We start from the raw sequence: 16,330 nt of genomic DNA on the forward strand, positions 1-16,330 counted from the left end.
CAGCTTCCCCGCTCCCCCAACCCCCCCCCACACACATATGCACGCTCATATTCACACTCACACACATACATTCACATTCTCTCACACACACAAACACACGCACACTCATGCACGTACTCACAATATCAACGCACGCACACACACAACACAAACACAATCATGGCACTCTTTCACACACACACGCACTCATGCACTGTCTCGTGTGCCACACGCACACACCTCACATTCATATTCACTATCACACACATGCTCACATATTCACACACACTCACACATGCTCATATATTCACACACATTCACACACACACACTCACACCCACATATTCACACACACACTCTCACATATTCACATACACACACACGCTCACATATACTCACACACACACACGCTCACATATTTTCACACACACACATTCACACTCATACACACGAATGCACGCACACTCAATCACACACTCTAACACACACACACAATCATGCACTGTTTCACACACACTCTTTCATACACACACACACACACACACACACACACACACACACACACACAGACAAACATTCCCAGATATCATTCAGCATGTGGTCCCACAAAGATGATTACACGCAAAATTTACAGTAGCCTTGGACTGGAAATTATTTGAGAGTTAGGAGTGGGGATAGTGGACTGATTCAGAAACTGGAGAGTTGTGTTGCACACAGGCATCCCAAATCCATCCCAGGTGCCAACCTACCTTCGCACCCCTCCACCCAGGACACCTGCCCCCGGACTCAACACTTTCTCCGGCCACCAGACATAGCACACCATCTCTCTGCAACCCCCATCTGCCAATTCCAATTTCCTTCTCCTACAGCCCAACATTCCTCCATTTGCCCTAAACCCCCTGAGCACAACACTCATCCCTTCTCCCCAAAACCTGAAAGCCCCATAACTCTGCTAGAAGACACATCAACTCCAACCCACATGACAACTCCTTCCTCCATTGCTATCTCACTGCCAGGCCTGATACTCCTTCCCACACCATCCTACCTTAATCTTTTACAACTTTCGCTAGTTGGCTTTTGCCCTGGCACCTAATTCATCTGGCGCTCTGCATACTTGGCACCCTAACCTACCTACTGATCTTGTATGTTTACCCTTCAATAAAAGTGATTGAAGTGACTAGCCTTGCTGCGGGACTTTTAAAATATCAATCACAGAGTAAAGCTCCAAGTGCCCTGAAAAAGTGTGCATGGTTTGACTCCCTGTAATAATCCTACCCCACAAGAGAGCTGCGAAATTGCAAGGATGATTAGTATTTCTGAAGGCATTAATTGGAATCCCCTGCCAGGAACGCAAAGCTCTGTATGAATGGAAAAAAGAAGGAATAGAGTGACAACCTGACTCCAACTGTCATTCCTTGGAAAACCCAGCCCTATATGTCTACAAGGAAGGAGACAATGTCATCAACAGCCTGTCTCCCAGATGAGAAGGTCAAGTAGCCATTGTCAAAGCAGCTGATTATCCCATGGAAGCCATCTTCAACATGGTACCAGGAAACTGGAACACCATTGTCCTCTAGCCGCTTCTTGAAAAGCAATCCATCATCCCTTAGTACATCAAACTCACAGGTCAAAATGTACGCAGGTGGCAGCTTGCCAATGGCAGCATCGCTGGCAAGGAGAGGGGCGAATGTTGGCTCTAAGCTGGGCTTCACAAGATTATAAACATCATCGTCATGCATTAGGGCAAGGTTGGGCTTGTGACCTCCGACCTGAAACTTGGCCGGGATCAGATCTGGCTTTAGCCACCTCCTGTAGTTAGTTTTGAGTTCCACAGGCAGGTGGCGACCTGACAACACATCTTCTGCTAAGGACATGTCACCGTTCAGATACTGCAGGTAGAAGAAGACCATGCGTGTTCGAAAGAGGAGGGGCACATATTGGTTTTGTTGGTAGGAAGGCAGATTGAAGTCGACCATTTGGAGGGCTGGGTAGATCAGGACTTGGGCACGGAGGGATGGCAAATCCAAGCTCTCTTTCATGGAGGTGACTCTCAGGCAGACGGCAGCAGCCAGGTTGCCCCCAGCGCTATCCCCGCATACAACAATCCGGGTGCGGTCAACTCCGTAATCACCAGCGGTCTTGAGGAAATGCAAAGTGGCATTTAGGCAGTCTTCGAGCTGAGTGGGGTATCTGTGCTCTGGGGCAAGGCGGTACCTGGGGAAACCAACAGGAAAACATTAGACTGAGAAGGGCTAGATTTGTTTTGGGAACCCTGTTGAAGGACCCATTTCTACAGCGCTCGGCCTCATCAAGGTCGAAGAAAGACTCTCTAATGCACAAGTTGGTCAAGGTAGATTTGACAGTCAGCAGTTCTATCACCTCTGACCTGTAGCCTTTTGACCTCAGACCACAGAAATGATTTCTGTACCTGGTGGACAGTGCGGTAGGGTGAATCATCTGAGATCTGGAGGTTTTCAAGAGTAGTGGCAAGAAAGGCAGACATGAAGCAATAAAAGTGAGGTCTTGAACACAGAAACATAGGATTTAGGAGGTGGGCTAGGCCATTCAGCCCCTCAAGCTTAGTGCATGAATTGTTAAGATCCTGACTGATCTGGCCTCTAAATTCTGGTCTACCTCCAACTGCTTTGGCTCACTTGTCAATTAAAAATCTATCCAACTCAACCCGAAAAAAAAATCCAATGATCCAGCCTCCTAACCTCTCTGCAGAAGATTAACGGCCATCTGAAAGAAAGAAACCCTAATTTCTGTATTAATGGGAGATTTGTTATTTTTAAACAGTGTCCTCTAACTCTAGATTCTTTCATAAGCGGAAAAGTCCTGTTAGATCCTCCCTATTAGGGCCCCTCAAGATCTTAAGTGCTTCAATAATATCGCCTCTCATTCTCAAACTCCAATGTGTACAGGGTCAACATGTCCACCTTTTCCTCTTTTTGCTTCGTTTTCTTTCCTCATAAACCTGCAGAGTGGTGGGTGAAGCAAGAGGCTTCTGGTGGCAGCACCGGAACACAGTAACACCTCAGACCGTGGTATCCCGGTGAGCAAGGAGGAGGTCCCAGCTGACTAACCCTGGCCCTGGCTCGCAGGCTACGCTGAGGCTCCAGGTCTGCTGCTAGGCCTCGGCACCTGGAAGAGGAGAAGTAGCGGTCTTGGCACAGCTTGGTGGTCTCCCAGTCTGGTGGTCTCGTCCCTGTGAGGAGACCATCTTCGTCTTCAGCTTCCAAGGGTCCCAGCCGCCTGGTAGGTGGGCTCATCCAGGAGTCGTGTTCTCATCCTGGCATGGCAATCTTCTCTGGTGGAGGCTTCCGGCCAAGTGCTCCAGTGCTCCGGCATGGCGGTCTTGTCCTGGAATGGCAGTCCTGTCCCTGAATCATGGTCTCATCCGGAATAGCAGCCTTACCCTGGCTGCACCTTCAATGTATTTCATCATTCCTTAATCAGCTTTCCCCGGGCCCATGGGCCACTGACTGAAGTCTTCATCTCAAGAGAGCTAGAATACAACAGCAGATTGTACTGCTGAGGCAACACAAGGCTCTGGTCTGACTGCATTCGGAATATTGTGAGCAGTTTTGGGCCCTGTATCTAAGGAAGAATGTGCCAGCACTGGAGGGTGTCCAAAGGAAGGTTAAAAGAATGATCCCAGGGAAGAAAGGCTTGTCAAATGAGGAGTAGTTGAGGACTCTGGTCTGTACTCGATGGATTTTAGAAGGACGATGGAGGATCTCGGTGAAATTTACAGAATACTGAGAAGCCTGGGTAGAGTGGACGTGGAGAATACATTTCCACTATCGGAGAGACTAGGTCCTAAGGGCACAGCCTCAGGTTCAAAGCACTAGCCTTCAGAACTGAGGTGAGGAGGAATTTCTTCAGCCAGAGGGTGGTGAATCTGTGTAACTCACTATTGCAGAAGGCTGTGGAGGCCAAGTTGTTGAATTTAAGACAGGAGATAGATAGGTTCCTGATTAATAAGGGGATCAAGGGTTACAAGGAGAAGCCAAGAGAATGGGGTTGAGAAACATATCAGCCATGATCAAATGGTGCAGCAGACTTGCTGGGCCTAATTCTGCTCCTGTATCTTATGGTATTGTGGTCAATTTTGCTATAGAATGTTAATCCTGCTTTTGTCCAACCTTCCCTAGAGGTCTCGCTCAATACTGGACTGGATCCAAGGTGCCCAGTCTGCGTACCTCCTGTAAAACTAAACTGGGCCCTGAAGAACAATTATTAAACATCACAATCAACAAAACATTTGGAGAAAAATCTCCTATCTGTGTTCCTAAGAAGAATAGAATGTTCTGGAAGTTGCGTGGAAATGCATATAGTTATTTTGCAAAACAACAAGGACAGAAAGTATGCCTCAGTCATAGGAAATGAAAAACGGCAAAATTAACTGATGGGAGGACAATTGGTAAATAATTAAAAGCCAAGTGAGAAATGCTGTGATTACTTAGGGAGCCAAACGCCCTTCATTTGCTGAGGTCAATGTGATCCAGCATTTTGTCTGTAGGGAGGGAATTCCTTGTTAATCGGCAGCATTGTTTATGACTCCCCACAGCACATAAGTAAGAAATTTTAAAAAAGGACTAAGTAACGGATAACTGAAGTGGAAATAGGCAAAATTGCAGAGTTCAAGAGCTTGTGGAAATTGGCGCAGAATAATGGGGGTAAAATAAAAAGCAAGCAAGATAACTGAGCAACAGCAAGGAATCTGCAAATTTCAGGCAGCTAGAAAATAAAACAAATGGAATAGGAAATCATAAATAAAACTAGAACTCCGGGGATAACAAGAAGGTAGGAATTACAGACAAAAGAATAATCAAAGTCCATTTGGGCCTTCTACCTGTAGCAGCTTGGCGTAACAATGTATTGGAGTAGCTGATCCATCCCAGCTATTAATCTCAATAAAAGGGATGTGAAATACAATTAGGCCTCAAATTACTGAAAGTAATCACGACTTTTTAAAATCTATTCTTTCATGGAACGTGGGTTTTGCCAACACAGTTCACATTTGTTAGCCATTCCTTATTGTCCTTGAAATGAGTGGCTTTCTGGTCTTTGCTGAGGGCAATTAAGACTTAACCACATTAATATGAGCCTGGAGTCACGTGTAGGCCTGACACAATAAGGACAGCAGATTCCTTCCCGATAGGACATTAGTCAACAGATGGGTTTTTGCAGCAATCAATGATCACCATTACCGAGTACAGCACTCCATTCCTTTTTGGGTTACTAATTCAGTGCGCCCTTCAGAAAAAGTAACTGTGAGTTTCGTAAAGAGATGTCGGAAGGGCTGAACAAAAATAAGATCAAATGCTAACAGATCATAAAAAAGTAAAACAATGTTAAAGATAAAAGAATTTTCAAGAACAGATACGACACCCCAGGGTGAAAGTAAGACATGGATCGGTAGAGGATAGAGGCAGGACAGTGATATTAAATAAATATTTTACCTACATCTTTTCTAACAAATGGTGGTGGTGAATATATAAATGGGACAATTGATAGAACTAACTCTAGAGAGGAATTTGGTTCTGAAAATAAATGAACAGACCCCGAGCTGGGTAGGTCAGTGAGTGCTGAACCCTGGGCTATTGGAAGAAGTCAAATAGTATGGATTCTGTTCACCACATTTTAACATTCTGAAACTGTGGCACTGTAGGGTGCCCTAATACATAGAACCTCTGCATGAGAAAGAAGAAAATGATAAATCCAGATCCTAATAGACAATGTGTCTAATGTTGCTTTTGGGCAAACTTGTGAAATACCTAAGTCAAGGTAAATTGAATAATTATTTACAAATGTCAGCACAGGTTTATAGATGCCAAACAGAGTTGGGGTAAATGTATATTGCTGCCTTAACTGTAAACATTGTGGAGAACTTTTACCATGCTGACTGCAATGGTACAAGAGAGTGGCTCATCACCACCTTCCCAAAGGAAACATCATGGAATCGCTACAGTGTGGGAAATAGGCCATTCAGCCCAACAAGTCCACACTACCCCTCTGAAGGGCATCCTATGCAGGCCCATTCCTTTCCCCTTGCATTTCCCATGTCTAACCCACCTAAACTTAAACATCCCTGGACACTATGGGCAATTTAACATGGCCAACTCAACTTCCCTGCACATCATCAGACTGTGGGAGGAAACCCAAGCAGACAAGACGAGAATGTGCAAATTCCACACCAACAGTTGCCTGAGGGTGGGTTTGGCCCCAGGCACTGTGAGGCAGCAGTGCTAACCACTGAGCCACCATGCCACCCCAATATGCACTGGCCAGGAATCAAACTCAGGCATCCCACATGGCAAGCAAGAATTCTAACACTGAACCACCAATGCAGTTAGCACTTGCAATGGGTAATACATGTTAATTTTGTTAGCAATTCCCATCTCCCATCAATGAGACACAAGGAATGTCTTGGGTCAACAAACATATAGCTGGAAAAGCATGGCAGATCAGATAGCTCCGTTTCTTTGGCGATGTACTGGCACAAATGGTCATATTCATCTGAGGAGGTAATACATGGATATTAGTTACTTTCTGTCAAGATAAGCAATATGTCTGGCTTGCTGTGCTTTTCCAGCTCCACATTTATTGACTCTGGCTTCCAGCATCTGCAGTCCTTACTGTCTCCAGGACTGTCTTAGGTTCTAGTGTTGTCCTTGTCACCAGTGCTCAGGATTTACTCATTAGTTGGAATCTCTCTAATGATTAAAATCCCCAGGGAACATCAAGCAGGTTAAAAGCTCTGAAGGCAAAGGACAAGTATTAAATGAATCAGGACCACAACTGAATAAGAAATGGATGCATGAGTGTAATAGCAGCGAACTGAGCACTCAGCATGTGAGTACGAAGGATAAGATGCCCTACCATGTATCTGAGAAGAACACCGAGAGTTGTCTGTGATTCCATCACAGTTAAATAGCTTTCTGACTCTTCTGACTGTCAAGGAATGGATAACCAGAGGGCATGGGGTACCTGGTGTATTAAAATTTGTCAAACCAAGAAAAGGAGGGATTAGATAGAAAACAAAAGCATCACTCCTGGATGAGATAGAGTGGAAGTGGAAGAGGAATCAGCTTCCACTCCGTCTGTCATGTGTCCCAGAGCAGTATTGCCTTGGATTGAGAGATGATGGGAACTGCAGATGCTGGAGAATTCCAGCTTCACATTTTATTATCTTGCCTTGGATTGAGGTCAGCTCAGCATTAGGAATTTGCCAATTGGATGATGGACTGTGGCCCTATCCAAGCAACAGATACTCACTCCACAGACACCACAGTCGAATCCGTTTCCTTGGCGATGTACTGGCACAAATGGTCATATTCATCTGAGGAGGTAATACATAGATATCAGTTACTTTTTGTCAAGTTGAGGAATCTCAGTACTGGGAAATGAAGGATGTGGCTTTTCAAATGGCGAATGGCAGCATCAAACACTCCCAGTACAGGTACAGCATGGATCAGAAGCAAAGTAAAGCACCCTCTAAATTGTCCCCATCAAACACTCCCAGGGCAGATACAGCACAGGGTTAGATACAGAGTCAAGCTCCCTCTGCCCTGTCCCCATCAAACGCTCCCAGGACAGGGACAGCACGGGCTTAAATACAGAGTAAAGGTCCTGCTACATCGATGGATGCCAACATTTTTGCATGGGGTGAGGGACACATTTCAAGTTTTCTCTAGTCTGGGAGACAGTGAGCAAATTTCAGAGAAATAAGCATTAACACAAACTTCAGTAAAAAATATTCACAAAACAGCAAATTGCTAAGTTAAATAAGTAATTTACAGAAATAACCATCAAATAGTGCCAAGCAGCAAAGCTTACTAATGAAACCAATTGTTGCCTTTTTGGCTAAGGAGCAATCCAGAGAGAGAAAAGGAATCTGCCATAAATCTTGATCCCCAAGAAAGGAGGCTGATGGCTGGGGCTGAGCTAAGGGGCTCTTTTTTTTCAATAAAAGTATCTTTAGTCACAACACAGTTCGGTTTTGTACAGGAGCATATCAAGGAAACAAGATCACTGGAGTTTAACCCTATCCAAACAATCCACAGGAACATTGTACTTGAACCAGACTCTGTTTACATGCATTTGAAGCACTGAGAGGCCCCAATAACTGAACAGACCCTCATCCACCTTTAGCACAAAAACCTCAGACAGCAGTCCTTCCCCAATGATCTTTGGCAGCAGCTGCACCCAGCTTAAGGACATCCTTAAGCAGGTAGTTCTAGACATCAGAATGTGCCAAAACGCAACATTCAATATTAAGAAGTTGGATCTAACTCACACTAAGTTTAGATCACCTCCAAACTGCCTTTACTGGAATTCACTGGGAGGTGGACTTCAGAACTACTGTTTTAGTTATGGTTACTGTCTTCATGAGCAATGTGGGACTTCAACTAGAGCCTCATGTTTAAATCTCCACTCCTGACGGAATATCTCAGATCATTTTGTTATATGAAATATCTAACACTGAATCACTCCGAATACCCTTTGATACACTTCACTCATACAGACCAATGAACACAAATCTAAATAAAAGTGTGTTGTCAGGGCTATTTTCCTGTGGTTTGCTCACTCATTCTGTTCATATGGGTGGCTGCAGTAGCTCCAAGATCCCAACCCGGCCTGTGCTGTTAGCTGGTCAATGACCAGGGGAGTTACAAACTGTTAGCATGAGGGAGTGAACACCTCTCCCTATTTTTGATAGTGAACCTCCCGAATGTGTCAGTGTGGATATCATGTGAGGCTTGACAGTAAATACTGTCAGTCAAAAGCCTCGAGATTAGCATTCAAATAAAATAAAGAAATGCAGTTGCTAGAAATCTGAAACAAAAATAGAAATAACTGGGGAAAGTCCACAGGCTTGGCAGAATTAAGACAGCATTAATGTCTCAAGTCCTGTGACCCTTCCTTGAGAACAGAGTGTACGTATGCTGCAAAGTGGTCGCCCAGTCTGTGTTTTGTCTCCCCAGTGTACAGGAGACCACATCAAACCCACCCAGGATCACAGGTATCTGCATGATGTACAGTGTTCCTCGGACAGCTATTCTCTCTGCACCCATTCAGGGCCATACACCCCCATATGCGCGCTCTCAACTCATCTCCCCATCAGCACTGCCTCACACTGGCTCAGAGCTGCCGTGCTCCCTCCCACAACCCCGCTCCACTTCATCCTCCAACTCGTGCAAACCTCCAACAAGATAATTTTGCCCTACCTTTCAGCCAGTAAGGAAGGCAAGCTCAACAACTCAGAGGTCCTGCCCTCCCTTTCCTTCTGTCTCCATCCCCTTTCCCAATCCCACCTTCTGTTGAGTATTTACTGTCCCTTCTGACCTTCCACTCTCTGGTGCTGAACATCCTGTACTCAGCAAAGGTCTCAGTTTTATCCCCCTGCATCCCCACCTTAATGAATTTTGGGCATGACATGACACTGAACTCTTCTTCCACTTCCTCCGCCTCTGTGCCCATTTCTTTGGACAGGAGTCCTCTCCCTGTCCCACAGACCCCTTAGCCCAGCTCCAACAGTCTCCCTCCACTTGGACCCCTCTCTCTGGCCTTTACTGCACTCGACCTGTTCATTGAGAACTGTTGACGCAGCATGGGCTGCCTGAGTTTCTCTGACACCCCCCTCAACTGTTCAAACTTATCTCCCGCTGAACTGACTGTTTTGTTTGAGCCTAGAGATTAGAATCCACTTGGGTGGTTATAAAAAAAGTTTGAAAATACTTGCATTTATATAGCACCTGTCACCCATCCCACATCCCACACTGCTTTACAGCAATGCAATTCTTGAGTTCACCAAGCGCCCCAAAGTTAAATCTTCTACATTATAAACAATGACTGGATGATCTGTTTCAAATGTTGGACTAGAGATGAATATTTTCCAGGACAAACACTCCTTTTTTCTTCACATCTGTCCTCACTTTGGAGAAAGAGAATATAGGTATACAAGTCAGGAAGAAAGACTGTGAGGTGCTTCAGCAGTTTGACACAGGGAGGGACGTTTTTCCAGGCCTATGGTGGACAGACCCCCAGATTCGGATGGGTTTTATCCCAGGCTGCTGTGGGAGGCGAGGGAGGTAGGAAATTACAGGGGCTCTGACACAAATGTTTAATTCCTCTCTTACAACTGGGAGAATGGGCTGGAAGACAGTTTAGTCGGGATAAACCAGGGAATTACAGTCCAGTGAGTCTTGCATTAGTGGTATGGAATGATCAGAGAAAACTCTGAATGAGAAAATGAATCTCCACTTGGAGACACAAGGTTTAATCAGGGATAGTCAGAATGGCTTTGTCAGAGGGATGTCATGGCTAATGAGTTTTTCAAGGAGGTCACCGGGTGTGAAGATGAGGGTGGTGCAGTTAAAGTAGTTTGTATGGATTTCACCAAAACCTTTAACAAGGTCCCACTTGGAAGACTGATAAAGAACATAAACGCTCATGGGACCTGGGAGCACCTGTCAGTTTAGATCCAAGATCGACTCAGCGACCGGAGACAGAGGGTGCTGGTAGAAGGCTGTTTGTGTGACTGGAGCCAGAGTGCAGAGGCGTACCTCAGGGATCGGTGCTGGGTCGCTTACTATTTGTGATATATGTAAACAGTAAAGATGAAAATGCGGGTGGGATGATAAGTAACTTTGCAGACGATATAAACATTGCCCAGGTATTTGACAGTGGAGAAGAAGGTCTTAGGTTATAGAAGGATTTAGAGAGATTGGTCAGATGGGCAGGTCAGTGGCAGTTGGATAAGTGTGCCGCAATGCGCTTTGGAAGAAGTAACAAGACAAGAAACTTCAATGAATGACACGACACTAGGAAGCTCAGAGAAACGGAGCTCAGGTTGCTTGTCCACAGATCCCTGAAGGTGGTAGTGGATTGCTTGCCTTTGTCAGGCATGCCATAGATTATAAGAGCAGGGAGGTTAGAGCTGTACAAAACTTTGGTTCGGCCACAGCTGGACAGTGCATACAGTTCTGGTCACTGCACTGTAGGAAGGATGTGATTGCACTGGAGAGGGTGCAGCGGACATTCACCAGGATGTTATCTGGAACAGACCAGTTTAGCAATGAAGAGAGGCTACATAAACATGACTTGTTATCTTTAGAGTAGAGACGGCTCAGGGGACCTGATAGAGGTGTGTAAAATTATGAGGGGCAGAACAGGGTGGATGGAAAGAAGCTGCTTCGCATGGTTAAGGGTCAATAACAAGCGGGCATAATTTTAAGGTGAAAACCACATAGTTTATTGTAGATTTGAACAATTTTTTTTAACCCAGAGGTTGACAGGGGTCTGGAATATACTGCCTGGGAGAGTAGTTGAAGCAGGAAACCTCGCAGTTTTTAAAAGTATTCGGAAGGGTATTTGAAATGTCATAACATGAAGGCTGCGGGTCAAGTGCTGGAAAGTGGGACTAGAGTAGATTTAAAGTAGCTTTTGTTAGAGCAGGTTTGATGGGCCAAAGGAGCTATTCTGTACTGTACAATCCTACAATTCTCTATCTATGTTCATGGTTTTTTTTTTACACAGAGCAGGCAGGACGCCACATTAATGTCGGATTAACATGAAAAGCTCAGGTTACAAGAGGACAGACCTCTCACACTTACCTATGCTGCCAAACGTCCATCCACCGCCATGAAAGAACAAGATCCCACACCTTTCCTCCGCCAAAGCTTGTCTCTGTTGGTAAACCCTGACAGGGACGCCATCAAACTGGACATCCTGGATGATCAGCCCAGTCTCCTTCTTGCTCTTTCTCCTGAGGACCTTGGTGTGTATGTACCGAACAACAGTGACCTGTGGTCCCAACCCCAGGTTCTGTGCGATGTTTCCCTGAGTGGAGGGGAGTGAGGATAAAATATACCCAAAGCTTACATTTATATAAAACTTGCATTTAACTTTCCTTGATCATCGTAAATGGAACATCAAGGTGCCACAGAAGAATGTTTGCAGATATGTCTTGTCCCTGTCTCAAACTAGGAAGTGCTGTGACGTAGTGCTTGGTCAGAAGGATAAGGTCTTAAAGGAGGTGCAGAGGTTCAGGGAGGGAATGATGCAGGAAAACACAAGGCCAGGGTGCCAAGGTTGGAGAGTTAGAAGACGGGGATTGACAAGTGGTTGGAGAATACGGAAGAAATCAAGGGTCCTCACGATGGGGAGGCAATGGCCTAGTTGTAATCTTGCTAGACTATTAACCCAGAGACCCAGGTATTGTTCTTGGATCATGGGTTCAAATTCCAGCAGGGCAAGAGGGTAGAATTTGAATTCAATAAAAATCTGGAATTAAGGGTCTAATAATGACCATGAAATTGATGTCAGGAATGAACCATCTGGTTCTCCTATGCCTGTTAGGGAAAGCAATTGGCCAACATGAGATGTGTTGGGTAGTTACAGATAGTTAATAAAGGTAATAATGACTTAGAATTGATGCCCATGTCCTGAGAATAATTGGTTTTTTAACATTTTCAGGCTGGAGAAGGTCCCAGAGACGGGCAGGGCAGAGGCCGGGAGGGATTTGAACAGTGGGACAAGAATTAAAACAGAATGAAAAGAGTTAGAGAAGAACAAATATAGCCAATGGCGATGCTCCCTCTCCTCTCCCCTGTCACTGCCAGCAGCAGCAAATTTCCTTCCCAAAAGGAGGGGCAGTAGTGAACCAGAATGGTATTTACAGCAATCAGCAGTGGCTACATTAGGCTAGCTTTCCTTAATGATCCAAAAATTTATCACCCGCCCTAGGGGGATTTGAACCATATCCACAGAATGTTAAACTAGGGAGCTTTGGATTACTAGCCTAGAGACATTACCACTTGCCCAGTCAGCCAGTTCTTTGTGTAGAGGGCCTATCCAATACTCAATAGAATGGCAAGCCCCTTTGATCTATGAACATACAAACTGGGAACAAGACAAAACCACCCTTCAAGCCTGCTCTGCCATTCAATGGCTGATCTGAACGTAACCTCATTTCTACATTCCTCCATATCCCTGATCATCCTTCATCTCCTATGAAATCAAGAATCTATCGACCTCTGCCTTAAAAATGCTTAAAGGCTGTACATCCACTGCCTTTTGAGGAAGGGAATTCCAAAGACAACCCTCTGAGAGAAAGAATGCTTTACCCATCTCTGTCTTAAATCTGTGACTCCCCATTTCCAGATCCTCCCACAGAGGAAACAGCCTTTCAATAGCCATCCAGTCAAGTCCTGATTGGAGCCCCTGTGCCGCTGCTGAAGGAATGAGTTGGGGAGGCAAGTGTGGGTGCCTGTGAAAGGAAGACAGGCATCACTCTGTTTTCATTGAGGTTCTGCTACATTCACAGCATTGCTGGACAAACAGCTTCCCGTTCCCCCCACCTATTTGATTTAGTTCTGCTCCCAGACGTGTTTGGCTTTAGCTTTTTTGACCTGCCCTATCTCGGCCGTACGTAACACTCCTGTCGTACTGTGACCTTGTGAACAAACACGAAACAGCTTCTCGTGAAATCTTTTGTTCAACTATTTCTGATTGATCAGCCTGTTAGAGGCCTGAGGACAGAAACAGCTAGCAACCTGTGGGGAATGACAGGACATTCCAGTCTTTAATTAATTAAACGTATCTTCCCAGAGCCGATCAGCAAATCTTATTACAGGAAAAAATTACTGAAACTTCCCCTTTCATTGAGTGCATATAGACATTGCCTATTTCAAAATTAAACACTGGAGGGTCACTAATTTGCAGTTCTGACTCACCTCCTGTGTTGATTTAACTAATCTCTAGTTAAACTGAGACAATTTGAAGGAAAAGATTCTTGCTCCAAATCCTTTCTGGAAACTCCATGTGCATAGGACAGGATCCCTCATACGATGGTCTTCATAGTCAAATAGTCAGCTGCAGCACTTCTGGGTCAGACAGCATCCACGGAGAGAGAGCAAGCTAACATTTCAAGTCTACAGTTTCAGCTCTGATGAAGAGTCATCTAGACTCGAAATGTTAGGTTGCTCTCTCTCCGTGGATGCTGTCTGACCTGCTGTGGTCTCCAACATTAATTGCTTTTGTTACAGATTCCAGAATGTGCAGTAATTTGCTCCAGCGGTACCCATGCCTCTACTGGCAAGATATTTGTGAGCTTTAATCTGCACAAGAAGGGGAGAGGAGAACGCAGTTATGGGGCAGGGGGGACAGGTAGGTGCTGTCCACGGGTCTTGTCAGTATATTGCTATTTTAATAGATACATTTTTCTATTTCAAGCTCCCTGTTAAGACCCTCACCTACTGCAGCTCATCAAAAGCCGCAAATATGTGATTTACAGTGGGCTGCAAATTTTTGAGGAATTGCATGAAGTTCTTTTGTAGTAGGGGGTCAGGTAGCTGAACGGCTGGTTTGTAATACAGTTTACACAGCACAGTGGTTAGCACTGCAGATTCCCAGGGCTGGGGACCCGGGTTCAATCCCACCCTCGGGCAACTGTCTGTGTAGAGTTTGCACATTCTCCCTGTGACTGCATGGGTTTCTTCCCACAGTCTAAAAATGTGCAGGTTAGGTAGATTGGCAGCACTAAATTACCCTGTAGTGTAGAGAGGAATGGATCTGGGTGGGATGCACTGAGGGCTAGTGTGCACTTGTTGGGCCAAAGGGCCTGTTTCCATACTCTAGAGATTCTATGATTAACCACAAACATTGTGAGTCCAATCCCCCCCAACAGCTGAGATAACCATGGAAGACCCTCCCCTCACCTAGGGCATGGTTAAACCACCACCAGTCACCTGTCTATAATGAGACAGCAGGACTATGAAGATTTTATCTTTAATAGTGTACAGGTTGGCCACCAAATCAAGTTGATGAATAGACATAAGATGCAAATCTCCAGAATTTGCTGGTCAACCCATTCCAATGACCCTTAGCTTACTGTTATTTTGAAGAGAGAAAACAATGTGGAGCTGGACTCCTCAATTAAAAAGTCAGGATTTTGGTCCGGTCAGAAAGTCCCACATACCTAGTTGCTATCGCCGCACTGTTATCAGAAAGTTAGCGCACTAGTTGTTTTTAATCTGTAACATGAAGGTTAAACTCTAACGATGGCACGCACTGCACAAAAACACCGCGGAAAATGAGATTACAGTAACCGAGGCTCCGGACTGGAAATGTGCAGTCAGAGAAGTTAACATTTAAGTCTCAGAGTGGCGTTTTCCTTTAAGAGGCCCTGAAAAAAATGCTTCCTCAAAAGGAATGAGTGCTTATTCAGCTGGGGAGTTCACTTGTAGCTCGCAAAGAATTTCAAAGCGTTTCTTACCAAAGTGCCAATTGCCACTTGCAAGCCGTAGATGAGCCTGAGTTTACCGGGCCCCTGGATACCCGGTGGCAGTACCGGCTCAGTGAATACAGTATAAATCACCCCAGAAACCAACAACACAAACAAGCCCACCACAAGAGCCAGCGTCATAGACAAGGTCCAAAGCACTAGATCCATTCTCAGGTGTTTATAAATAGATCAGCAAACAGGCTCAGCAACCGTCCAACCACACAACACCCTTGTCCTGCTGGTTACTTTTCCACACTCTTCTGCTCAGTGTCCTTGAGGCTGATAGGAACTCAGGAAGAGGAAATACTTCAGTTAACTCAGGAACCAGAACTGCTGTGTGTTGGGAAATGTGTGTTTCGTAGACTCAATAATTGCTCACAGTACAGAAGGAGGTCATTTGGCCCATCGTGTGCATGTTGATTCTCTGTGAGAGACTCAGTGAGCTGCACTCCTCTGTCTTTTACCCTGTCGAACGGTCAACTTCACATATTTGTCGAATTTCACTGCCCTGCTCTGTTTTGGGCCGACTGTTAGTAATTTGCCCAGGTTCTGAGCAATGTGAGCTACGGTGAGAAAGTTGTGAGAATCACGAGATGTTGAGCGAGGCCATTCTGGATGTAAGGTGCAACCAGAGGTATTTTCCAACGAGAGTCCCGGGCTTTATCGCTCATTAGCATCCTCATTAGTATCGAATCTTATCACATTGATATGCATTTCCCTGTTCCCCAACATTACAGTCAAAGAGGCCCACTGGCATCTCCAGCTCCTTGCTGCTGACTCCTGGGCATCGCCACCTTGGACATGAGTAACTAATGTCTCAGGGCACACTGCATGAGCAGTGATCACACACACTGGAGGCTGGCACCTGAAACGTGCCAACCACTCTGTCCCATTGTGGCACAACTCTGATCCACAGGTACCCAGCTCAAAACCTGGACTGGTTTGCATGGCAAGGCTACTTGCTTGCTCTCCTAGTGCTCACTCACCATGTGCCAAAACACCTCTGCCTTGTGCTGGCTTTTAGTGTGGACAAGCAGCTTATCAATGTTGTCACTA

At 45.3% G+C, this 16,330-nt stretch overlaps 2 protein-coding genes across 2 annotated transcripts in view; one reads left to right on the forward strand and one right to left on the reverse strand.

Moving 5' to 3' along the window:
• LOC125466665 (short-chain dehydrogenase/reductase 3-like) overlaps nucleotides 1-16,330 on the forward strand; it is a 52,598-nt gene that overhangs the window by 4,804 nt on the left and 31,464 nt on the right. The gene's annotated exons all lie outside the window — the stretch shown is intronic.
• On the reverse strand, nucleotides 334-15,560 carry aadacl4 (arylacetamide deacetylase-like 4). The gene is made up of 4 exons (XM_048561722.2): nucleotides 15,266-15,560; nucleotides 11,604-11,829; nucleotides 7,264-7,327; nucleotides 334-2,193 (listed from the first exon to the last, which is right to left on the reverse strand). Exons 1-4 carry the CDS (start codon nucleotides 15,440-15,442, stop codon nucleotides 1,410-1,412), a joined length of 1,251 nt encoding a protein of 416 aa, XP_048417679.1. The 5' UTR covers nucleotides 15,443-15,560; the 3' UTR covers nucleotides 334-1,409.

This window comes from Stegostoma tigrinum, chromosome 28, assembly GCF_030684315.1.
Source record: "Stegostoma tigrinum isolate sSteTig4 chromosome 28, sSteTig4.hap1, whole genome shotgun sequence".
Lineage (NCBI taxonomy): Eukaryota > Metazoa > Chordata > Chondrichthyes > Orectolobiformes > Stegostomatidae > Stegostoma > Stegostoma tigrinum.

Coding starts and splice junctions, on each gene's coding strand:
- aadacl4 (XM_048561722.2), bottom strand. CDS start 15,442: ATGGATCTAGTGCTTTGGACCTTGTCTATGACGCTGGCTCTTGTGGTG. Junction 7,328..11,603: donor ATGGACGTTTGGCAGCATAG/GTAAGTGTGAGA, acceptor TTACCTCCTCAG/ATGAATATGACCATTTGTGC. Junction 2,194..7,263: donor TCGACTGTGGTGTCTGTGGA/GTGAGTATCTGT, acceptor TGGTTTCCCCAG/GTACCGCCTTGCCCCAGAGC.